General features: G+C 42.8%; 2 protein-coding genes across 3 annotated transcripts in view; one reads left to right on the top strand and one right to left on the bottom strand.

The window, feature by feature from the left end:
- The first annotated feature begins 486 nt into the window (after positions 1–486).
- On the top strand, positions 487–5,774 carry IL15RA (interleukin 15 receptor subunit alpha). Its single transcript, XM_088055711.1, has 4 exons — positions 487–559; positions 4,248–4,463; positions 5,081–5,134; positions 5,316–5,774. Exons 1-4 carry the CDS (start codon positions 487–489, stop codon positions 5,573–5,575), a joined length of 603 nt encoding a protein of 200 aa, XP_087911837.1. The 3' UTR covers positions 5,576–5,774.
- A 195-nt stretch (positions 5,775–5,969) lies between these two features.
- FBH1 (F-box DNA helicase 1) overlaps positions 5,970–25,279 on the bottom strand; it is a 38,372-nt gene continuing 19,062 nt past the window's right edge. The window contains exons 10-22 of one of the 2 annotated variants that reach the window (XR_015772556.1): positions 24,713–24,941; positions 23,359–23,446; positions 22,733–22,819; positions 22,359–22,495; positions 21,552–21,651; positions 19,418–19,539; positions 15,415–15,490; positions 13,603–13,800; positions 12,357–12,476; positions 9,909–10,015; positions 9,498–9,626; positions 9,326–9,388; positions 8,632–8,754 (exon numbers count right to left, since the gene is read on the bottom strand). Coding sequence is in view for 1 of the 2 variants with exons in the window: in XM_088055583.1 (XP_087911709.1) it covers positions 8,635–8,754; positions 9,498–9,626; positions 9,909–10,015; positions 12,357–12,476; positions 13,603–13,800; positions 15,415–15,490; positions 19,418–19,539; positions 21,552–21,651; positions 22,359–22,495; positions 22,733–22,819; positions 23,359–23,446; positions 24,713–24,941 (1,513 nt within the window). In the remaining variant the exon portion in view is untranslated. Of the gene's footprint in view, positions 8,755–9,325; positions 9,389–9,497; positions 9,627–9,908; positions 10,016–12,356; positions 12,477–13,602; positions 13,801–15,414; positions 15,491–19,417; positions 19,540–21,551; positions 21,652–22,358; positions 22,496–22,732; positions 22,820–23,358; positions 23,447–24,712; positions 24,942–25,279 lie in introns of both variants that reach the window. The other variant, XM_088055583.1, reaches the window with a different exon arrangement.

The raw sequence follows: 25,279 nt of genomic DNA, 5'->3' as shown, positions 1-25,279 counted from the left end.
CCAGCCCCAACCCCTCAACCAAACCACAGCACCCAGTGCCACATCCAGGCTTTTTTAAACACATCCAGGGGTGGTGACTCCACCACCTCCCCAGACAGAAAATTCCACTCTTTTATCACTCTTTCTGTAAAAATCTTCTTCCTAATTTCCTAAACCCAGCCTGTATTTCCCTTGGCGCAGCTTGAGGCTGTGTCCTCTCACTGTTTTCTGGAGAAAGAGCCCGACCCCAGCTGACCCCAGGCTCCTTCCAGGGAGTTTAGAGAGCGCCAAGGTCACCTCCGAGTCTCCTTTTCTCCAGGATAAACAACCCCAGCTCTCTCAGCATTCCCTCCCCGTCCCTGGCTCCCCATCCCGGCAGGGCGGTGCGTCCCTGCCGGTGGCACCGTCCCGAAAGCGAAAGCGAAACCTCTCGGGAACCGCGACAGCAGCGGCAGGGAAGGGCCACGGATCTCCCGCAGACCCCGGAGCTGTCCCCGGGCCGGTGCCATGGCACGGCCGCTGCTGCCGCTGTTCTGCGCTACGGCCGCTCTGCTGCTGCTCCGCGCCGCCGCCGACACCGGTAAGCGGAGCTGCCCCGGGCTCCCCGGCTCGCCGCCGGCTTGTCCGAGCCTTCCCCGGGATCTCCCCACCTTCCCCGGGGTGCCCGCGCCCTTTCCTGGGTCTCTAAACCTTCCCCGGAGTGTCCGCTCCGTCCCGGAGGTGCGAGCTCCGTTTTCCCGGGATGCCCGCGCTACTCCCCGGGATTCCCGCTCCGTTCCCACGTGAGCCTGCTGGACTTCCGCCGGGAATCACGCCGGGAATCACGCCACTCCCTGGGCTTCCCAAGCTCCCAGGGAGTTCACGCTATCCCTGGGGTGTCAATGCCATCCCTAAGCTGTTCGCTCCTGTCCCGGAGATGCTCGCTCCGATTCCCGGGATGCCTGCGCTATCCCCAGATTGCCCGCGCCGCTCCTTGGGATGCCCGTTCTGCTTCCTGAGGAATCCGTTCTGCTTCCTGGAGGAGTCACGCCATTCCCTGGAGAAGCTGAGCCCCCACTTGGGGAGCCCACGTTAGCCATGAGGTGCCCATTGTATCCCTAAGGTGTTTGCTCCGCTCCCGAAGGTGCTCGCTCCGCTTCCCGGGATGCCGGTGCTGATCCCCGGGATGCTGGTGCTGATCCCCGGGATGCCGGTGCTGATCCCCGGGATGCCGGTGCTGATCCCCGGGATGCCTGCTCTGCTCCCTGGGATCCCTGCTACCCTTCCTGGGGTACCCAAACCCCCACTCGGGGTGTCCCTGGGGTGGCAGTGCCATCCTTAAGGTGTTTGTCCGGTGCCTAAGATGCTTTCTCTGATTCCTTGGATGCTGGCTCTGCTCCCTGGGGTACCCAAGCTCCCACTTGAGATTCCCAGGCTGCTTGCCAGGGTGTCCATGCCATCCCTGAGGTGTCCATGCCATCTCCAGGGTGTCCATGCCATCCCTGGAGTGTCCATGCCATCCCTGGGGTATCCATGCCATCTCCAGGGTGTCCATGCCATCCCTGAGGTGTCCATGCCATCTCCAGGGTGTCCATGCCATCCCTGAGGTGTCCATGCCATCCCTGAGGTGTCCATGCATTCCTTGGAATATCCATGGACATCCCAGGGAGTTCCCTGGGTTCCCACCTCACTCCTGGCATTCCCACTCTGCCTCCTCACAGCATCCAGGGAGTCCGGGGTGATTTTTGGGATCTGTGTGATGGAGCCACGGGAGCTGCCGTGGGATTTCAGCCTGGGGGATCCCTGTGGGTTTTCCATGGGATTTCCATGGCTGCAGAGCCTGGAAAATCAGGCAGCTGGAGGTGTTTTCCTGGGATGGTCGGCTCCCGGCATCTCAGCTCCTTTGGGAGGGTGGCCAAGGATGGGATGAGTCTTTGATCACCTGGGATGATCCATCCATGGGAAATTCCAACTGACTGCTGAGGGATAACCTAAATCCTGCTTCTCCAGCCAATTCCTCCCCTTTTCCCCCTTGGAATGCGTTTTGTCTCATCAAACAAGCTGAAATCCATGGATGGTGTGAAACGCTGGATCGTGATCCCGGGGGGTGGCGCTGCTGGGATCTTGTTTGAAAAATTTGGGCGTTTTTTGGAAGAGGAGATTCAAATCAACTGGAAAAAAAACAACCTTCAGAGGGATTGGGATGAGATTTAAAAGCTGGAAGGCAGAAAAAGAGCTCGCAGATCTCTGTTTTTCCTCGACACTTTTGGTGTTTCCAGCTGGATTTCCTGCTGAGCTCCCTTTGGAGGAGCGGCTGGAATTGGTACCAGGAGGGTTTTTCATTCACTGAAGACGTAGTTCCAGGTCTGGTGAGTCGTGAGGCTGTTGCGAAACATCCCCGGGCGGGCGTTTCCTTGAATCCCAGTTCCAAGATCTGCTGATTCCAGGAATTTTTCCCATATTTTGAGAGGAGACCAAGAGCAGCTGTGCTCAGCATGTGTGTGGTCCCCCAGCCGGGATCCATCCGGATCCACCTGGATCCACCCAGATCCATCTGGATCCACCCAGATCCACCCGGGCATGGTGATGGAGCGGATTTCCCCCGGCACGTTCTGGGGATGCACCACTAATTGGGGCAGGAATTTTTAAGGATGGTGATTTTTATCTCTGGATGTTTTGGGTGCTGCAGGAGCACGTTGGTGTTCCCGTCCTCACTGCTGCTGTGCCATTGTCCCCTTCCCATCCTGCTCCCATTCCCATTCCCCCCTGCTCCATTCCCACCATTCCCATTCCCACCATTCCCATTCTCACTGTTCCCATTCCCACCCCGCTGCCATCGCACTCCTGTCCCTGGTGGCTGCTGTCCATTCCCATCCCCGTGAGCTCCTGTCCTCACAGCCATGCCATTCCCATTCCCATTCCCATTCCCATTCCCATTCCCATTTCTCCCATCTCTATTCCATAACGATCCCAGCCCAGCTGTGTGTTCCTCCTGGCTGGACACTGCTCCAGCCCAGCTGGACATGGTTCCATCCATGCCAGGCATCAACTCATCCATCCATATCCATCCATCCATCATCCATCCATCCATCCATCCATCCATCCATCATCCATCCATTCATCCATCATCCATCCATCATCCATCCATCATCCATCCATCCCTCCATCCATCCATCCCTCATCCATCCATCATCCATCCATCCCTCCATCCATCATCCATCCATCCATCCATCCCTCCATCCATCATCCATCCATCCATCCATCATCCATCCATCATCCATCCATCCCTCCATCCATCCCTCCTTCCATCCGTCCATTCATCCATCCATGCATTCTTACATCCTATCCCTGATTCCATATATCCATCCTTCCATCCCATCCCATCCCATCCCATCCCGGCCATCCGTCACTCCATCCCAGCTGTATTTTGTTATTCCCACTGTACCTCTCTCCGGCTCTCTGTGCTGGCTCCCATTGGGATTCGGGAGTTTCCAGCAGCCAGGATCATGGAGAAGCCGTTCCCACACGGATCCAGGTGCTGGCACCACAGAATTTTCCCGATTGCACCAGAAAAGTTGGGAATTTTCACCATCCTGGTACGGAACCGAGCTCATCCCAAGGCTGAAGGGGAAGCGGCAGCTCCTCTGGGGAAAAGCAAAGCCACAAAATCCATCCCCGTCCCACTGCCTGGGATACTTGGATTTCAGCTTCCACATTCCAGAGGGGGAAAAAAAAACCCTGGGAAGTGGCTGGAGGATTCGGCAGCACCTGGAATTTTTCATGTCCAGCTGTGAAATGAGTGGAAGAGGACGGGAGCAGCGAGCACGGCTGGAATTCAGCGGCTGCTGGCCTGGGACAGTCACTGCAAAGGGGATGGAATTCCATAAAAATTCCTGGCTGGCTGGAGGAGCTGCCACACGCGACCACAAAGATGCCGGAAGTGGAGTTTTCTCTTTCTCCAGCCTCCGGAGGAGCTGCTATAAACGATCCCAAAAATGTTGGGAATATTTTCCCTGTCTCCATTCCCTGCGTCAAGCACATCCCTTTATTTCTGCATGGATGATTCCCTATATCCATCCCCAGGCAGGGTTTTACGGAATTCTGGGTCAGAAGGGAATTTAGGGATTGCTCATTCCATGTCCTACCATGGCAGGGACACCTCCTGCTACCCCAGGCTGCTCCAAGCCTTGTCCAACCTCTCCTTGGATATTCCAGGGATGAGGAGTGGGGAATTCCCCAGCACAGCCAGAAGTTGTCTGATCTCCTTTCGTAATTCCATCTTTTTTTTTTTTCCCATCCCATTCCCGTTCCAGCGCGATGCAGCCGCCCCAAAGCCGTGGCCAACGCTCGCATCGAGGCTGGGAATCGCACGGAGCTGAATTCCCGCCTGCGCTACTCCTGCAATCCCGGATACAAACGGAAAGCTGGGACCTCCAGCCTCATCCAGTGCATCCTCTGGAACGGCTCCGAGCCCCGCTGGACCGACCCCACGCTCCAGTGCATCCGTAAGTCCGTGAATTTGGGAAGAAACACGAGCGCCACCCAAGCTCTGGTTCTTCCAAAAGATTCAGAAATAGAGGGGAAATTACGGAATGGAATCCGTGGAATTCCTAACGGATTGTGGGTGATGGGTGGGAAAACAAAAATTTAGGACCTCACGTCCCTCAGTGCTCCCAGAGCTGGGGGAGGAAGTTAAATCCTGGGAAAGGAATTTATTGTGGAGGATGGAACACTGGGAATGTGGAATTTATAAACCAGAAAAAGACTTTGGATAACGCAGAGGTCTGGGAAAACATAATTAAAAGGCTGAAAATATGGATTAATTAGGATAATTAAAAAGGGATCAATTATTCATCAATAGAAGGGTAATTAAGAACTTGAAGCAAATGAACATTAATTCCTTTTTTTGCTAAAATGTATAAAATTGTTAAAATTTGACAACAAACATCCAGAATTTGTGGAATTTCCCCTGGACCTCAATGTTGGATAAAATAATTGGATAAAATAATAAAAAAATAAATATCCAATAAAATATTGAATAAAATAATTTTGTCTGACTCAGCAAACCGGTTGGAGTTTCATTTCCCAGCTGATGGTGTCTCCCTGTTGTGTTTTCCCAAAGGAGATCCGGCTCATTACTGGGAAACCCCCGGCACAGACAGCACGACCCAGAGGGGTGAGGAACGGGATTGGGATTGGGATTGGGGTTGGAGCCTGGGGTTTGGAAACCGCAACATTCCCGTGGTGGGATCCAATTCGCGCCATCTCCTGAAATCCCAGCTGTTGGATGAGGGCGCGGAAATAACGGAGCTGCTTTTCCATTTTGGGAATTTCAAGATTTCCCATCGTTTGCTCAGCAGGAAGAACCGACGCCAGCCCGAATTCCAGCCCTAATTCCAGCCCGAATCCCAGCCTGAATTCCAGCCCCTCTCCAGCTTCCAGTCAGTCCCCTGTGCTGCCAGATGGATCCAGGCCGCCGGAGACGATTCCAACACCGGACACATCCACGCTGGGAGAGGGGAGAACCCCGCTGCCCATCCCACCCACGGATCATGCCGCAGGTTGGGCCAATTCCCGAGGGAATCCAAACCTCCCCTGGGGCTTCTTTGATCCGTAAAGGCTCTTCTACTTTTCCAATGGAATTTTTCCTTCTCTCCAATCTCCTTTTTTAGTGAGGCTCCTCCCAGAATCCACCCCTTTCCTACTCTGCAGCTCAAAATTTCCTTTTCTCTCCTCTTTTCCAGTTTCCATCCTGCCCGTGGGCTCTTCCATTGGTAAGTTGGGAAAAAAAATCGCTTATTTGGGCAATGGGGGCTTATTTATTCTTTTTTAAAGCTTCAAATCCCTTTTGGGAGCTATGGGAGCTTTATTCCATGACCAACAGGAATGGGAGGGGGAGGGAAAGGATTCAGCACCCAAATTCCTTCCTGGAAAGAAGAATTCCAAATTTTCTCCCTCTGGGGGTGGGGAGGGCACCTTGTGATGGTGCCCGGAGTGGGTTTGGCTCCTTCCGGAGCTATTTTGGTGGAATTCTTTGGCCGTGGGTTGGGAGATGTTCCTCACTCCGTGTCTCCATCCCGCAGGATTCCTGGTGCTGCTGGCCACCGGAATTGCGGCCGCCTGCTGCTGGAGGAGGAAGTAAGGATGAGTTTTCCAAGGCTTCTGTGCTTTCCAAAGGAAAACCTTGGAATGGCACCAATGCTCCTCTTCCCTCCGCAGGTGCACTGGGCAGGGCTACGCGGTGACGGAGATGGATATTCCCATGGAAGCTCATCCCGCCGGGAATGAGGAGGTGGAGCCTCCCGTCGTCGTCCCCACAGGCTGAGCACCCGGCCTGGGGACACTCAGAGCATTCCCATCCTGAGGGATGCCGGAGGATGGAATTCCGGCCGCTTCCCTGAGAGCAGCCAGGGATGCGCAGCTGAACGCGGATGGTTCCCACGGATGATCCCGAAGGTGGGGGTATGTCCTACACTGGGAGCTGGGATTTGTGGGAATTGGCCCTGGGGATGCTGGTGGTGGGCAGGGAGAGGGTTGGGATGTTGGGATGGGATTTGGGATGAAGCTGAGCTGCCCTGCCCCAGGTAATTCCCATCCCCTGTCCATGGATAGACTCGGATTAGCTGGATCCCATCCCTTTCCCAGCTCTGTCCCAAATCCCAGGAATTGGATGGAAAGACCCAGCTGAGCATTTCCACATATCCTCATCCCTTTCCTGTTCTCTTCCAGCCACTGAGCCAAAGGTGTTGGGAACATCCCACCCTCACACAGAGCTCAGGGATCCTTGGGAAGCACTTCCAGCGCCGATCCCGGCTCCAGATCCTGATCCCCACCCGGAATCCAAGCTGGAGCGGGCATCTCCACGGACACCATCGAGGACCAAATAATTTAGGGAATATTTTCCTTTTTGTGTTTCCCTTTATCCATCAGCAGTTTTTATGCACTTGTTCCCTTATCCAGGTTTTTTGCACTTGTTCCCTTATCCAGGTTTTTTGCACTTGTTCCGTCATCCAGGTTTTTATCCACTTGTTTCCTCACATTCCGGAAAAGGCAGCTCTCTATTTTTAGGTAGAAATAAATGTATTTTATATGGAAAATACACTCAGATTTTTCACTGGATGTCTCAGGAAGGATTGGATTGGGATGAATCCCACAGCATTCCCATCGGACACCGCGGAATCGAAGGGTTCATTCCCAACCTCCGGAAGTGATGGCACAGAGGAGTTCTCAAAAAGCTTGGGATGCACCGGCTGGAATTCCATGGATCTTCCTGGCTGCTCCTGTCCTGTTTGTGCCTCCGATCCGGGGCACATCCCTCTTCCGAAGGAACCAGGAATCTCGGGAGAGGCCGGAAGGGAGCCCTGGGATGATCCAACGGCCACTCCAGGCTTTGTGCTCCCATCCAGATCCAAGAGTTTGGAAGAATTCCTGCCCACGCTGGGAACGCATTCCCGGAATCGGCTTCCAAAGTGAAAGAAGAGGGAGGGAAGCGGCTCCATGGAATCCAATCCATCCCATGGAATAAAAACCAGGATGCACGAGCTTCCTGCAGCAGCTCCAGGCCGTGGCCAAGGGTGGATTCCAAAACCACTTCCAGTTTTGGTTTCCCATGGCACAGACTCTGGAATTGTGGCCTCCAGGCACGGAGAGCGTGATCCACCTGAGAATTCCCAGGAAATAAAAGGATATTTGAGGGCATGGAAGAGACACAATGGAAGTGTTAAGGGTTTTTTTTTTGGCTATAAATTTAATTTGAGGATTGGAAATCCCTCTCCAGTTTGTCCCCGAATTTTTCTGCTCCTGCCTTATCTCTTCCCTCCTGGTTGGCTGCAGGGAGGAGGGAAAGAATCCAGGGAAATCCCTTGGCTGCAAGGATGGAAGATGAATTCACTGGGAGAGATTCAGGATTTCCTCCCCTGGCTGGACAGGAAAAGTTCATTTCCAGTAAATAAATTTTCTTTGGATATTTTCCAGCATTGTGCTTCCTCTTTTTTCCATTGGATCAGAGGGAATCCCGGGAATGACGGGATATTTGGGAAGTTTGGTGTCAGGGGAAAGAGAGGGAATGCTCCAAAATGAACCTTGTTCTGTCGGATCCCATTCCTGAAGTGCAGGAATATCCTCTGGAATATCCTCTGGATATCCTCTGGATATTCCACTTCCCAGCTCCTGGAGGATGAGGCAGGGCTGGAGGAAATCACATCATCCCCAGGGAGCCTGGAAATTCCTCTGGAGCTGGGAACATCCCGCTCCAACATTTGTCTGGAATTTGGAGCTGGGCTGAAATCCTGCTCCAACTTTCACCTGGAATTTGGAGGATTTGGCTGAAATCCTGCTCCAATTTCCACCTGGAATTCAGAGGATTTGACTGAAATCCTGCTCCAACATCCTGATTTCCATCTCCAATGTCTGATTTTGGAGCTGGGATGTGCCAAGAGGAATCCTGCTCCAACTTTCACCTGGAATTTGGAGCTGGGCACATCCTGCTCCAACTTTCACCTGGAATTTGGAGCTGGGCTGAAATCCTGCTCCAACATTCGCCTGGAATTTGGAGGATTTGGCTGAAATCCTGCTCCAACGTTCCGATTTCCATCTCCAACGTCTGATTTTGGAGCTGGGATGTGCCAAGAGGATTTGTCCCAGGTCCAGGACGGCTCTGGGAAGCCAGAGGCTCTGTCAGGGCTGGATGGGCTTTTCCTGGATTGTTGGTAATGAGACGAGTGGAGCCAGGCAGCCAAAGAATTGCTGGGTGCAAGCCTGGCACAGGAATCCCCCCAGATCCCGGCTGCCGTCGCTCTGCGGGAGGAAAGGAGGAGATTTCAGGGAAGAGGAAACTGCAGGAACAAAACCTCGGCTTCCAAGCTCTGCCCCAATCCAGGGAAAAGAGCCAGGATGTGCCCAAAGCAAGGAATTCCCACAGGGAATCATGGAATGGCTGGAAAAGATCTTTAAGGACATCGAGTCCGACCGTTGCCAGCAGTGCCAAGGCCACCCAGGTCCCCGAGTGCCGCATCCACTGGGCTCGGAAATCCCTTCAGGAATGGGAATTCCATCCCTGCCTTGGGCAGCCCATTCCCATGCTTGGAAAATTCCATTAAGGAATTTTCCCGAAGTCCAGCCTAAACCTCCCATGGCACAGCCTGAGGTTGTTCCCTCTTGTCCTGGACGTGGAGCTCCACGGATTGACCTCGTGTTCCCTACAGAACTCGGCCTTTCCAGCACCCTCTGGACAAGGATCCAGGTGGGATCCATCCCAAACCCAGCCCCAAAAGTTGGGATTGTCACTGGGGCCAGGGCGCTGTGCCGATCCCACACGGATATTCCGTGGATTCCAGGAGTGAATCCAGACTTGGATGCATCCGAGCACCTCAGGATGTTCAGGATCCACGGGAAGCGCAACACGAGCTGGAATTTCCCTTGGAATTCAGCCCTGGTTGTGAGCACAAGGAAAGGGATGGGGAGCTGAGATCCCTGCTCAGAACAGGACTGGAATGGCTCGGGAAGGCTCCCAAATCCCAAATCCCAGGGAAGTGACGTACGCGACTCAACGGGAGCTTCTTCACCACCAGCCCGGAGCGGAATTCCAGGGATTTTGTACATCCCAACACACAACAAGGGATGGGAGATGGGGGAGCCTCACTCAGCAGCTCCACCCGGAGGAAATGTTCCTGGGAAACACGGAAAAATGGGAATATCACCACTCCGAAGGAGATGAAGGTTGATCCGTGACTTTTTTAGATGAGAGGAGGGAGGGAGGGAGGGAGGGGAGGGGAGGGAGGGGAGGGAAGGAAGGAAAGGAAGGAAAGGAAGGAAAGGAAGGAAAGGAAGGAAAGGAAGGAAAGGAAGGAAAGGAAGGAAAGGAAGGAAAGGAAGGAAAGGAAGGAAAGGAAGGAAAGGAAGGAAAGGAAGGAAAGGAAGGAAAGGAAGGAAAGAAGGTTGGTTCCGCTTACTCTGGCCAGGCTTAAAAGGCTTTCCAGGGATTTGGACATCAGCAGGCATTTCCTGGCTCTCGTCACGGCCACGTAGAGCAGGTTCCACTCGTCCTCAGGGATCTGGCCTGCGAGGGAGGGAGAAATCCATGGATTTTGGGAGCTCTGTGCTCCTTCCAAGGCTTCAGCGCCCCTGGAATGAGCTCGGAGCTTCCTTCCCACCCCAACAATCCCAGGGTTCCATCTGGGATAAATCTCTGGTGTTTTGGGTGGGAATGTGATCCCAATTTTCTTTCAGGTTCTGTTTCCGTGGAAAGCCGGGAGGAGCCCAGGGAAATTCCCACTCCTGGCGGGAGAAGGAGGAAAATGAAGCCTGGAGGGATTTGGGATGGCTGGAGTCTCCTTTCCATGGAAAAATTATCCCAAAAATCCAATCCCAACCTCCCCTAGGCAAGGCTGAGGCTGTTCCCTCTTTTCCTGGGGATTCCTGGGATGTGCTGGGAATTCTCATGGGGCTATGAGCAGAGAATTCCCAAATTATTGAGGTTGGGAAAGAATTCCAGGATCACCAAGGCCAAGCTGTGCCTGATCCCCTGAGTGCCACATCCAGGAATTCCTCGGATTCCTCCAGGGATGGCAACTCCAAACCTCCCTGGGCAGGAATATTTATGGAATGGGAGAATCCTTAGGGCTGGAAAAGGTGTGCAGGTGAAGGAGGAGGGAGAAGTTGTTTTAATGGGAAAAATCATTGGGGGGGTTGAAAAATAAAATAAAATAAAATAAAATAAAATAAAATAAAATAAAATAAAATAGAATGAAATGAAATAAAAGAAAAGGAAATAAAATAAAATATAAAATAAAATAATAAAATAAAATAAAATGAAATAAAGGAAAGTAAAAGGAAATAAAAAGAAAAGAAAAGAAATAAAAGGAAATAAAATAAAATAATATATAAGGAAAAAATAAAAAAGAAATAAAATAAAATAAAAGGAAATAAAAATAAAATAAATAAATAAAATAAAATAAAATAAAATAAAATAAAATAAAATAAAATAAAATAAAATAAAAGGAAATAAAATAAAATACAAGAAATGAAATAAAATGAAATAAAAGGAAATAAAAATAAAATAAAATAAAAGGAAATAAAAATAAAATAAAATAAAAGGAAATAAAAATAAAATAAAATAAAAGGAAATAAAATAAATAAAAAATAAAATAAGAACTTGAGTTTTCCTTATTCTGTTTGGACATGATGGAATCAGGGAATCATGGAATTCTTTTGTTTGGGAAAGTTCTCCAAGAGATGGAATCCAACCATTCCCAGCCCTTCCCTGTCCCCAGGGGCCACATCCACAGGGCTCTGGAATTCCTCCAGGGAAGGCGACTCCCCCCTGCCCTGGGCAGCTCATTCCAACACTTCACAACCTTTTCCATTCGGGAATTTTCCCTGAAATCCAACCCAACCCAACCCAAACATTCCCTGGCCCATCCTGAGGCCGTTCCCTCTCCTCCTGTCCCTGTTTCCTGGGATAAGATCCCAAATCCCCCCCGGCTGTCCCCTCCTGGCAGGGAGTTGTGCAGAGCCAGAAATTCCCCTGATCCCCCTTTTCTCCGGGCTGAGCCCCTTCCCATCTCCCTCAGGAATTCTCCAGCCCCTTCCCAGCTCCCTCAGGAGTTCTCCAGCCCCTTCCCATCTCCCTCAGGAATTCTCCAGCCCCTTCCCAGCTCCCTCAGGAATTCTCCAGCCCCTTCCCATCTCCCTCAGGAATTCTCCAGCCCCTTCCCAGCTCCCTCAGGAATTCTCCAGCTCCCTCAGGAATTCTCCAGACCCTTCCCAGATCCCTCAGGAATTCTCCAGCTCCCTCAGGAATTCTCCAGCCCCTTCCCAGCTCCCTCAGGAATTCTCCAGCCCCTTCCCAGCTCCCTCAGGAATTCTCCAGCCCCTTCCCAGATCCCTCAGGAATTCTCCAGCTCCCTCAGGAATTCTCCAGCCCCTTCCCAGCTCCCTCAGGAATTCTCCAGCCCCTTCCCAGCTCCCTCAGGAATTCTCCAGCCCCTTCCCAGCTCCCTCAGGAATTCTCCAGCCCCTTCCCATCTCCCTCAGGAATTCTCCAGCCCCTTCCCAGCTCCCTCAGGAATTCTCCAGCTCCTTCCCATCTCCCTCAGGAATTCTCCAGCCCTTTCCCAGCTCCCTCAGGAATTCTCCAGCCCCTTCCCATCTCCCTCAGGAATTCTCCAGCCCCTTCCCATCTCCCTCAGGAATTCTCCAGCTCCCTCAGGAATTCTCCAGCCCCTTCCCATCTCCCTCAGGAATTCTCCAGCTCCCTCAGGAATTCTCCAGCCCCTTCCCAGCTCCCTCAGGAATTCTCCAGCCCCTTCCCATCTCCCTCAGGAATTCTCCAGCCCTTTCCCAGCCCCATTCCCACTCTCCAGCCACTCCCCACGTTCCCTTTTCCCGCTCTTCCTCACCCAGAGCGTCGTTCGCTCTCCTCAGGAAAGCCATGGACGAGATTTGCACAAAATCATCCGCGACCCAAACACTGTCGAATTCCTGGCCCTTGGCTTGGTGCACGGTCCCGAGGAGATAATCTGGGAAAAACAAAGGAAAAAGGGATTGGTCTTGGCAGCAATCCTGGAATTTCGTGGTTCTGTTTCCGGATCCATTCCCCTTCTCCCGAATTCCCATCAGGAGCAAAGCTCCTCTCTGGGGAATCCGGGTGGATGAAGGGAATTTTGTACTGAGGGAGATTCCAGCCACATTCCCAAATGGGAATGCTCACGGTTTGAGGAATTTTGTCTCCTCAAATTCCAACAGGAATCCCAAATGGGCAGGGATTCCACATCCCAGGCTGCTCCAAGCCCTGTCCAGCCTGGACTTGGACATTCCTGGGATTTGGGACAGCCACAACTTCTCTGGGAATTCCCAGAATCCCATCCCAATCTCCCCTTTTCCAATCTGGAGCCATTCCCTGTGTCCTGTCCCTCCAGGCCTTTCCCAAATTCCAGCTCTCCCGGAGCTCCTCCAGGCCCTGGAATGTGCTGGAAGCTCTCCCTGGATCCTTCCCTTCTCCAGGAGAACATTCCCAGCTCTCCCAGCCTGGCTCCAGAGCCTGACATTGGATCCATCTCCTCTCCAAGGAATTGATGGACCCAGGGCCTTCCCTTGCAATCTCAGGAAGCCACCAAGGCTCTCCCTTCCCTTTCCCTCTCTTTCCCATCCCCATTTCCCAGAAAAATCCCTCGGGATGGATTCGGAGCCTCCCAAATCCCAGAATCCTGGAATGCTTTGGGATGGGATCCAGGGACCTTCAATCCCATCCCATTCCAATCCCACCATCCCAGGCTGCTCCAACCCTTCCTTGGCCATTCCCGGGGTCCAGGGGCAGCCAAAGCTGCTCTGAGAATTCCTTCCTAAATCCCACCCCAATCTCCCCTTTTCCAATCTGGAGCCATTCCCTGGCTCCTGCCCCTCCAGGCCTTTCCCAAATTCCAGCTCTCCTGGCTCCCCTTTATCTCCTGGAATGTGCTGGAAGCTCTCCCTGCATTCCAGAACATTCCCAGCTCTCCACAGCAGACAATTCCCAATCCCAAATCCCAAATCCCAAATCCCAAATCCCAAATCCCACCTCCTTTCTCCCTAAATAAACCCAACTCCACCCTCCCGGATCCTTTGACCCCGGACCGTGACACGATCCGGGATTTTCCCCGGATTCACCTGCCAGGGATTCCTGGGAAACGTGGCTGGCTTTGATCCTCCTCAGCAGCTCCGGGATCCGTTCCCGGTATTTTTCCACGATGGAAATTTTCCCTTCCAGGTCGCGGTCCTGAACGCAGGCGGCGAATTCCCGCAGTGCCGGGAACCCGCCCGACGCTTCCCAGCGCCGGATGAACGGATCCTCTATCTCCAGGTTGGCTGCAGGGACCAGGGGTAATTAGTGCTTTGATTAATTAATTCCATGGTAATTAATTGGAATTAATTAGTTTTAATTTCTCAGAATTAAGTAGATTTTAATTGATTGGAATTAATTCGATTTTAAAGCGTTGAAATTCATTGAATTCGTTAAAATTAATTGGATTTTACTTCATTGAAATTGAATTTTAATTCAGTGGAATTGATTGCATTTTGCTTCAATGAAATTAATTAAGTTTTAAGTTGTTGCAATTAATTACATTTTAATTCAGTGAAATTGATTAAATTTAAATTAATTTAAATAAAATAATTTAGATTTTTTTAATTAATTGAAATGCATTACATTTTACTTCATTAGACTGAAATGAATTTGATTTTAATTAATTAGATTTTAATGAATTGCAATGAATTAATTTCAACTTATTGTTATTAATTAGATTTTAAATTTATTGGTATTAATTCGATTTTAATGCATTGAAATTCATTTAAATTGTTAAAATTAATTACGTTTTACTTCATTAGATTGAAATTAATTTGATTTTCATTAATTAAATTTTAATTAACTGGAATTAATTAATTACAATTTATTGGAATGAAGTAGATTTTAATTGTTGAAATTGATTCGATTTTAATGCATTGAAATTCATTGAATTCGTTAAAATTAATTAGATTTTACTTCACTGAAATTAAATTTTAATTCAGTGGAATTAATTACATTTTATTCAATGAAATTAATTAAAGTTTAAGTCATTGCAATTAATTAGATTTTAATTCAGTGAAATTAATTAAATTTAAATTAATTTAAATAAAATAATTTAGATTTTTTTTAATTAGTTGAAATGTATTACATTTTACTTCATTAGATTGAAAAGAATTTGATTTTCATTAATTAGATTTTTATTAATTGAAATTAAAGTCATTGCAATTAATTAGAGTTTAATTTATTGAAAATAAATAAATTTTAAGTCATTGAAATTAATTTAAGTCTTTGATATGAATTAAATTTTACTTCATTAAAATCAATTAGATTTTAATTCATTGAAATTAATTAGATTTTAGTACATTGAAATTAACTAGATTTTAATTCAGTGAAATTAATCAAATTGAAAGTCATTGAAAACAGCTGGATTTTAATTAATTAAAATTAATTTATTTTTAAAAAATAATTTAATTAAAATTAATTTAATTAAATTTAATTATTGTATTTTAATTTAAATTTTATTTTAATTTAATTAATTTAATTAAAATTAATTTAATTTAAAATAATTTAATCATTTAAATTAATTAAATTTTACTTCATTGAAATCAATCAGATTTTAAGTCACTGAAATTATTTACATTTTAAACCATTAAAATTATTTATGTTTTAATTAAAATCAATTAGATTTTACTTCATTGAAATTAATTGCACTTTAATTCAGTGAAATTAGTTAAATTTAAATTAATGGAAATGAAATAAATTTTATGAATGAAATGAAAATTAAATAAATCCATTGAAATGAATTAGATTTAAATTCATGAAAATCAATTAAATTTAAAATCGTTAAAATCAATTAAATTTTACTTCATTGCCATTAGTTAGATTTTAATTAATTGAGATTAATTCTCTTCCCTCACCGTTTTTCCTGAGCTCTGGGGGTTGGCTCAGCTTCCAAATGTCCAAAATTCTGCCCAGCCCGAAACGCTGCAAACCCTGAAACAGAAAAATGGGATTAAAAATGAAATTAACTGGAATAAAATAGAATAAAATTAATTGAAATTGAATAAAATGAAATGGAATAAAGTGTAATTAAATAAATGAAATTAAATAGGATAAAATGGAATAAAATAGAATGGAATGAAATAAAATGAAATTAAATAGAATAAAGTGAAATAAAATGGAATAAAATGGAATAGAATGAAATAAAATGAAATAAAATTAAATGGAATGGAATAAAGTGTAATTAAATAAATGAAATTAAATAGAATAAAATGAAATTAAATAGAATAAAATGAAATTAAATAGAATAAAATGGAATAAAACAGAATAAAACTGAATAAAATAGAATTAAATAAATGAATTAAACTGAAATTAATGAAATAAAATGAAATTAAATAGAATGAAATAGAATAAAATTAAATACAATAGAATAAAATGGAATAATATGGAATAAAATAGAATTAAATAAATGAATTAAACTGAAATTAATGAAATAAAATTAAATTAAATTAAATAAAAAATAATAAAATAAGATGGAAGAAAATTGAATAAAATGGAATAAAATAGAATTAAATAAATGAATTAAACTGAAATTAATGAAATGAAATTAAATTAAATTAAATAAATTGAAATTGATGAAATTAAATGAAATTAAATTAAATTATATAATATTAAATAAAATAGAATAAAATTAAATAAAATTAAATTAAACAAGTTAAATAAACTGAAATTAATGAAATAAAATGAAATAAAATAGAATAAAATGAAAGTAAATAAATTTAATAAATTGAAAATTAAATGAAAGGAAATGAAATAAAATAAAATGAAATAAAATAGAATGAAGTGAAATGAAATAGAATTAAATGAAATAAAATTGGATAAAATTAAATCAAATGAAATTAAATAAATTAATCTGAAATTAATGAAATAAAATAAAATAGAATGAAATGAAATGAAATAAAATAAATGAAATAAACTGAAATTAATGAAATAAAATAGAAATAAATAAGTATAAATAAAATTTAAATAAAATAAAAGCAATAAGAATAACAAAACAACAACAAAACAATAATAATAATATTAGTAACAGATTTATTCTATTTATAAATTCAATTTCTTCCAAACTGCAGAAGATTTTCAGTCCTGAGCACTTCAACCCCTCCTTGAACTGGAATTTGGGTGGAAAAAGGATGGAAAACTTGAAATATCAGCCTAAAATTCCCAAAATCAGGCTCCAAACCTCTTAAAATTCCCAAATCAGGCTACAAAGCTGTTAAAATTCCAGCATGGGAGAAAAAAAATTGCAAAAATTGGAGAAATTATCCTAAAAATGGGAGAAATTATCCCAAAAATGGGATGAGGCCTGCAAGGCTTGGAGAGTAACAGCTCCAAATAACATCCCTGAGAGCAAAAAATTCCCGTTTTTTACTCAAAATTCCCGCTTTATCCTGGAATATTCATTTAAATCCTTGGAGAGACTTTTTCCATCCCTCTTTTCCTGCCTCATCCCTCAGAAAAATGGGATAAATTATCCTAAAAATGTGAGAAATTATCCTCAAAATGGGATGAGGCCTGCACAGGCTGGGGAAGAACGGCATCCCTGAGAGCAAAAAATTCCTGTTTTTTACTCAAAAGTCCCGCTTTATCCTGGAATATTCATTTAAATCCTTGGAGAGACTTTTTCCATCCCTCTTTTCCTGCCTCATCCCTCAGAAAAATGGGAGAAATTGTCCTAAAAATGGGAGAAATTATCCCAAAAATGGGATGAGGCCTGCACAGGCTGGGGAAGAACGGCATCCCTGAGAGCAAAAAATTCCTGTTTTTTCCTCAAAATTCCTACTTTTTCCTGGAATATTCATTTCAATCCTTGGAGAGACTTTTTCCATCCCTCTTTCCCTGCCTCATCCCTCAGAAAAACGGGATAAATTATCCTAAAAATGTGAGAAATTATCCTCAAAATGGGATGAGGCCTACTCAGATTGGAGAGTAACAGCTCCAAATAACAGCCCTGAGAGCAAAAAATTCCTATTTTTTTCCTCAAAATTCCCGCTTTATCCTGGAATATTCATTTAAATCCTTGGAGAGACTTTTTCCATCCCTCTTTTCCTGCCTCATCCCTCAGAAAAATGGGATAAATTATCCTAAAAATGTGAGAAATTATCCTCAAAATGGGATGAGGCCTGCACAGGCTGGGGAAGAACGGCATCCCTGAGAGCAAAAAATTCCTGTTTTTTCCTCAAAATTCCTACTTTTTCCTGGAATATTCATTTAAATCCTTGGAGAGACTTTTTCCATCCCTCTTTCCCTGCCTCATCCCTCAGAAAAACGGGATAAATTGTCCTAAAAATGGGAGAAATTATCCCAAAAATGGGATGAGGCCTACTCAGATTGGAGAGTAACAGCTCCAAATAACAGCCCTGAGAGCAAAAAATTCCTATTTTTTTCCTCAAAATTCACACTTTTTCCTGGAATATTCATTTCAATCCTTGGAGACACTTGGTCTATCCCTCTTTTCCTGCCTCATCTCTCAGAAAAATGGGACAAATTATCCCTCAGAAAAATGGGAGAAATTATCCTAAAAATGGGATGAGGCCTACTCAGGTTGGAGAGTAACAGGTCCAAATAACAGCCCTGAGAGCAAAAAAATTCCTATTTTTTTCCTCAAAATTCCCGCTTTATCCTGGAATATTCATTTCAATCCTTGGAGAGACTTTTTCCATCCCTCTTTCCCTGCCTCATCCCTCAGAAAAACGGGATAAATTGTCCTAAAAATGGGAGAAATTATCCCAAAAATGGGATGAGGCCTACTCAGATTGGAGAGTAACAGCTCCAAATAACAGCACTGAGAGCAAAAAATTCCTATTTTTTTCCTCAAAATTCCCACTTTTTCCTGGAATATTCATTTCAATCATTGTAGACACTTTTTCCATTCCTGTTTTCCTGCCTCATCCCTCAGAAAAAGGGGATAAATTATCCTAAAAATGGGATGAGGCCTGCAAGGCTTGGAGAGTAACAGCTCTGAATATCATTCCCACCCACAAAATATTCCTGCTTTTTCCTGAAAATTCCTGCTTTTTCCTGGAATATTCATTTCAATCCTTGGAGACACTTGGTCTATCCCTCTTTTCCTGCCTCATCTCTCAGAAAAATGGGACAAATTATCCCTCAGAAAAATGGGAGAAATTATCCTAAAAATGGGATGAGGCCTACTCAGGTTGGAGAGTAACAGGTCCAAATAACAGCCCTGAGAGCAAAAAAATTCCTATTTTTTTCCTCAAAATTCCCCCTTTTTCCTGGAATATTAATTTCAATCCTTGGAGAGATTTGTTCCATCCATCTTTCCCTGCCTCATCTCTCAGAAAAATGGGATAAATTGTCCTAAAAATGGGAGAAATTATCCCAAAAATGGGATGAGGCCTACTCAGATTGGAGAGTAACAGCTCCAAATAACAGCCCTGAGAGCAAAAAATTCCTGTTTTTTCCTGAAAATTCCTGCTTTTTCCTGGAATATTCATTTAAATATTTGTAGACATTTTTTCCAACCTTCTTTTCCTGCCTCATCCCTCAGAAAAATGGGAGAAATTATCCCAAAAATGAGATGAGGCCTGCATGGGCTGAGGAAGAACGGCATCCCTGAGAGCAAAAAATTCCAGTTTTTTCCTCAAAATTCCTACTTTTTTCTGGAATACTCATTTCAATCCTCGGAAAAACTTGTTCCATCCATCTGTCCCTGCCTTATCCCTCAGAAAAATGGGACAAATTATCCTTAAAATGTGAGAAATTGTTCTAAAAATGGATCGAGGCCTGCACAGAAAGAGAAGAAAGGCATCCCTGAGAGCAAAAAATTCCTGTTTTTTCCTGGAATATTCATTGAAATCCATGGAATTTGACTGGGAAGCCCCGCTGGGCGCTGCCCCTCACCCCAATAATGTGGATTTTGGCCGGGGGGTCTCTCCCAGAGAATTCTACGGCGTCCTCAAACACGTTCCAGTTGCTCCGGGACAGCAGCGCCACCGACCCGGCCCAGCTTCCCCTCACGTCTCCTGAGGGAGAAATTCCCGGTTATCCACAGGAATTCTCACCAGGAATTCCTGGATATCCACAGCCATTCCTGCCAGGAATTCCTGGATATCCACAGCCATTCCCAACAGGAATTCCCAGTTATCCACAGCCATTCCTGCCAGGAATTCCCAGTTATCCACAGCCATTCCCAACAGGAATTCCTGGTTATCCACAGCCATTCCTGCCAGGAATTCCTGGATATCCACAGCCATTCCTGCCAGGAATTCCTGGTTATCCACAGCCATTCCCAACAGGAATTCCTGATTATCCACAGCCATTCCTGCCAGGAATTCCTGGTTATCCACAGCCAATCCCAACAGGAATTCCTGGATATCCACAGCCATTCCTGCCAGGAATTCCTGGTTATCCACAGCCAATCCCAACAGGAATTCCTGGTTATCCATAGCCATTCCTGCCAGGAATTCCTGGATATCCACAGCCATTCCTGCCAGGAATTCCTGGTTATCCACAGCCATTCCCAACAGGAATTCCTGATTATCCACAGCCATTCCTGCCAGGAATTCCTGGTTATCCACAGCCATTCCCAACAGGAATTCCTGATTATCCACAGCCATTCCTGCCAGGAATTCCTGGATATCCACAGCCATTCCCAACAGGAATTCCTGGTTATCCACAGCCAATCCCAACAGGAATTCCTGGATATCCATAGCCAATCCCAACAGGAATTCCTGGTTATCCACAGCCATTCCCAACAGGAATTCCTGGATATCCACAGCCATTCCTGCCAGGAATTCCTGATTATCCACAGCCATTCCTGCCAGGAATTCCTGGTTATCCACAGCCATTCCCAACAGGAATTCCCAGTTATCCACAGCCATTCCTGCCAGGAATTCCTGGTTATCCACAGCCATTCCCAACAGGAATTCCCAGTTATCCACAGCCATTCCTGCCAGGAATTCCTGGTTATCCACAGCCATTCCCAACAGGAATTCCTGATTATCCACAGCCATTCCTGCCAGGAATTCCTGGTTATCCACAGCCATTCCCAACAGGAATTCCTGATTATCCACAGCCATTCCTGCCAGGAATTCCTGGTTATCCACAGCCAATCCCAACAGGAATTCCTGGATATCCACAGCCATTCCTGCCAGGAATTCCTGGTTACCCATAGCCATTCCCACTATAATTATAATATTATATATATTATTTATTTCTAAAATATAAATATTATAGAATAATTTGATTATTTTATTGAATATTTTAATACTAATATTATTAATTACAACTAATAATAAACATTAATATTAATAATATTTAAGATATAATATATTACTGTAGGTTATGTATAATCATACAATATATTATTATATATAACAATGCTATTAAAACAATTATATATAATAATTAATAGATATTTATTAATATAGCTATCAATATAATCAATTATTTATAATTAATTAGATAACAATAAAATATTTTAATTATATAACAATTATTATACACAATAATTTATTAATTATAATTATATATAATTAATATATTAAATTAAAATTATTTATATAATTAATTATATATTATAAATTATAATATATGAATTATAATTTAATTATATCTATAGTGATAAATTATTCCAAATTTATTAAACTTAAATTATTTATTAATAGAAATATAATTAGTTCTATTAAGTATTTTTTAAAATGTTAACTAATTAAAATGAATATATCATTAGAATTAATTCTATGTATTATATATAATATATGACTATATAATTATAATTAATTATAATTATATTTTAATATATAATTATATTTTAATATAATTATATTTTAATATATAATTATAATTAATATATGACCTCATTATATATTATATTAACTATATTTAATAATTTAATTCTAATTCATTATAATGAATTATAATTATAATTATAATTTATTACAACTACAATTAATTATAATTAACCAACAAACGACTCCAGATTTCTATCCCACAATTATCCGTGAATTTTCCCTCGTTCCCAATCCCATCTCACCCTTTTGGGTCCCTCCCAGCAGGGTTTTCCCGCGGATCCCTTTGCACAAATCCAGGATCGTGGATCCCACGTAGGCGATTTCGGGCCCAAAGCGGAAACTCTGCACGGAAAAATCCCGGAATCAGCACCAAAACAAGAGGGAATTGTTGGAATTCATCCAAAGATGGCTCCATGTGGAATTACTGCATTCCCAGCAATCTTCTGGAGAATTTTTCCATAAAAAACCAACTGAATCCATCCAAAATATTCCTAGAAATCCCAATAATTCTTAAATCCAAAGGATGTGATTCCAACCAAGCTCCTGGACAGCTTCTCCTGGAAAAGGCACCAAAATTCCCAAAATATTCCTGAAAATCCTGAATGGGCAGGGACACCACCCACCATCCCAGGCCTTGGACATTCCAGGGATCCAGGGGCAGCCACAGCTGCTCTGGGAATTCCAGCCCAGCCAGGAATTCCTTCCCAAAATCCCACCCCAATTCCCCTTTTCCAATCTGGAGCCATTCCCTGGCTCCTGCCCCTCCAGGCCTTTCCCAAATTCCAGCTCTCCCGGAGCCCCTCCAGGCCCTGGAATGTGCTGGAAGCTCTCCCTGGATCCTTCCCTTCTCCAGGAGAACATTCCCAGCTCTCCCATCATCTCCATCCCATCAGATCCCACAGCCACCTCCAACATCCCGGATATTCCCCTCAAAACAAAAAAAAAAAACCAAACCAAAAACCCAGGGAATCTCCCCACAACGACACCTCTATCCCAGCTCCCGAATTTTCCACGGATTTGGGATTTTTCCGTGGGAATCGTGTCCTTGCCTGGGTCAGGTAGAACACGTGGCTGTGGGGCAGCGAGTAGAGGGTGTTGACGGCCCCTCGGAATGTGTAGATCTGTTGGTGAGGGTCTCCCACCAGGATTTTCCCACATTTTTGGGATTGTACGATATCCACGATGGCTGTGGGAATTAAAAATTAAAAATCTGGATCGTGAACCAGCTCCAAATCCAAGGGAAAACTTTGGATATTGAGGGAAGAACCCGCTCCGAACGCAAATCGGTTCAGAAGTTAAACCCGAAGGGAAAATCAGGTTGAAATTCCAAATATTTGGGTTAAGATATTCCCAAAGCGCTCCCAAGAATGTGGAAATTCCTTCTGGAAGTGGGATTGGAGCTGGAATTCTTGGAATAATTCACCTGGAGTGCAATCCTGGGCTTCATCCACAAAAATGGCGTCGTATCCTGAGAGCTGGGGTTTGCTGAGCTGCCAGAGTTTCAAATATCCTGAGGGAAAAAAAATTGGGAATTTTATGGAGAGGGGAATTCTCTCAGCATAAATCACTTTAAAATAAATCTTTAAAATAAATCTTTAAAATAAATCACTTTTTCCCTTTTTTTTTGGGTTGTTTGCTAAGATTTCACTTGGAATTTCCAGGATGTTTGGAAGAGTTTCCGTTCTCCAGGTGGAATTTGGTGATTCCCAATTTTTTAATGCTTGGTAAAAATTCCAAGGAAAAGTTTTCTCTGGTACAATCCAGAGGAAAGGAGGTGTCAGGAGCAACTTCTAATTTTTTTGGGATTTTTTAGCTGTTTAAAATAAAAAAAAACGGGAATATCCTTCAAATCCACACGTTTTTATCCCAGTGGGAGCACAAATAAATTTTATGGATTTTATAGATGAAAAAATTGAGCCAGAGGGACATTCCCTGCTGAGCCAGCAGCAGGAAAAATGGGATTTTCCCTATTTTAAGCAGGAATAAGAAATCCATTGATTTTTCCAGCACCAAATCCCTTTTTCCCCAGGGATTTTCCATCTCTTTTACCATCACAAGTCATCTTGTATTTCTTTTCCACGTCTCCATCCAGGTCCTTCATGTTGTGCCAAATCTCCCTGGCCTCTTCCACGTTGATCTGAAATGGGGAATAAAATAAAGTAAAATAAAATAAAATAAAATAAAGTAAAATAAAATAAAATAAAATAAAATAAAATAAAATAAAATAAAATAAAATAAAATAAAATAAAATAAAATAAAATAAAATAAAATAAAAGACTGAAATCAAATAGTGGAATAAAATAAAATGAAATGAAATGAAATAAAATAAAATAATGGACTGAAGTCAAATAGTGGAATAAAATGAAATAAAATAAAATAAAATAAAATAAAATAAAGAAATGAAATGAGATGAAATGAAAGGTAACAGTGGAATAAAATAAAATAAGATAAAATAAAAATAATGAAATGAAATCAAATAGTGGAATAAAATAAAATAAAATAAAATAGTGGAATAAAATAAGGTAAAATAAAATAAATTAAAAAAAAATAAAATAATGGAATGAAATGAAATGAAATGAAATTAAATTAAATTAAATAACGGAATAAAATGAAATTAAATGAAATCAAATCCAATTATGGAATAAAATAAAATGAAATAAAATGAAATGAAATAAAGTAAAATAAAATAAAATAAAATAATAAAATAAAATAAAATAAAATAAAATAAAATAAAACAAAATAATGGAATGAAATGAAATGAGATGAAATGAAATGAAATAGTGGAATAAAATAAAATAAAATCAAATCACCATTTTATATTGTATTATATTACGTTATATTATATTACATGATATTACATTATATTATTTATATTATATTACATTACATTATACTGCATTATACTACATTATATTATACTACATTGTATATTATATTATACTATATTATATTATATTATATTATGTTATATATTATATATTATATATTATATATTATATATTATATATTATATGTTATGTTATATGTTAATGTTATATGTTAATGTTATATATTATATTATATTATATTATATTATATTATATTATATTATATTATATTATATTGTATTATATTATATTATATTGTATTATATTATATTGTATTATATTATATTATATTATATTATATTATATTATATTATATTATATTATATTATATTGTATTGTATTATATTATATTGTATTATATTATATTATATTGTATTATATTGTATTATATTGTATTATATTGTATTATATTATATTGTATTATATTATATTATATTATATTATATTATATTATATTATATTATATTACACTACATTATATTACACTACATTATATTACACTACATTATATTACACTACATTATATTATATCTCACTCTCTTTTCCTGTGGGCTCACGCGCTCCATGTTCCCGTGGGTGTTCCTGAACCAGAGTGGAACGTGCTCCTCGCTGATTTCCTCATCCCTGGAGGAAAAGAAATTCTCCAAGGTCTGCGACACCGTTTTCCCTCTCACAAACAGGGATTGGCCTTTGCAATTCCGAAGGAGGGAGCTGATGGAAAACACGGACATCTTGGAAAAGTTCAGCTTGCCTTTGTCTTTGTAGCTGGGTCAGAGGGGAGAAAAAGCCAAAAAAAATGATGTTGAAACGTACAAAAATCCTGGTTTTTTGTGAATTATCCGTGGAAAAATCTGGATTTCCATCCCAGTTCATCCTAAGAATGGAATCTCTTTAAATCTGCACGGATTCGTCCCGGTGGAAGGAGAAATTTGTTGGTTTTATACGTTCTAGAGATGGAAAACTGAGCTCATCCCTGGAATTCCAGAGTGTTTGCAGAGCCAGGGAATGGCACTTCCCTCTTTTTCAAGGATCATTTTCCTTCCTATCCCCAGCTTAAAAATGCCAGAATTGGATCCTTAAAACAGCTCAGGATAAGGAAATTG

This window comes from Pseudopodoces humilis, chromosome 5 (genome assembly GCF_049639895.1).
Source record: "Pseudopodoces humilis isolate 2021_Gansu_Grassland_sample_001 chromosome 5, ASM4963989v1, whole genome shotgun sequence".
In the NCBI taxonomy this organism is placed as follows: domain Eukaryota; kingdom Metazoa; phylum Chordata; class Aves; order Passeriformes; family Paridae; genus Pseudopodoces; species Pseudopodoces humilis.
This window is presented reverse-complemented; position numbering and strand designations above follow the sequence as displayed.

Excerpts from the sequence above, each read along its gene's own strand:
- IL15RA (XM_088055711.1), top strand. The coding sequence starts at position 487 with ATGGCACGGCCGCTGCTGCCGCTGTTCTGCGCTACGGCCGCTCTGCTG. Across the intron at positions 560-4,247 it reads CCGCGCCGCCGCCGACACCG|TTTCCCATCCCATTCCCGTT; the intron begins GTAAGCGGAGCT and ends ATCTTTTTTTTT. Across the intron at positions 5,135-5,315 it reads AGACAGCACGACCCAGAGGG|CAGGAAGAACCGACGCCAGC; the intron begins GTGAGGAACGGG and ends TCGTTTGCTCAG.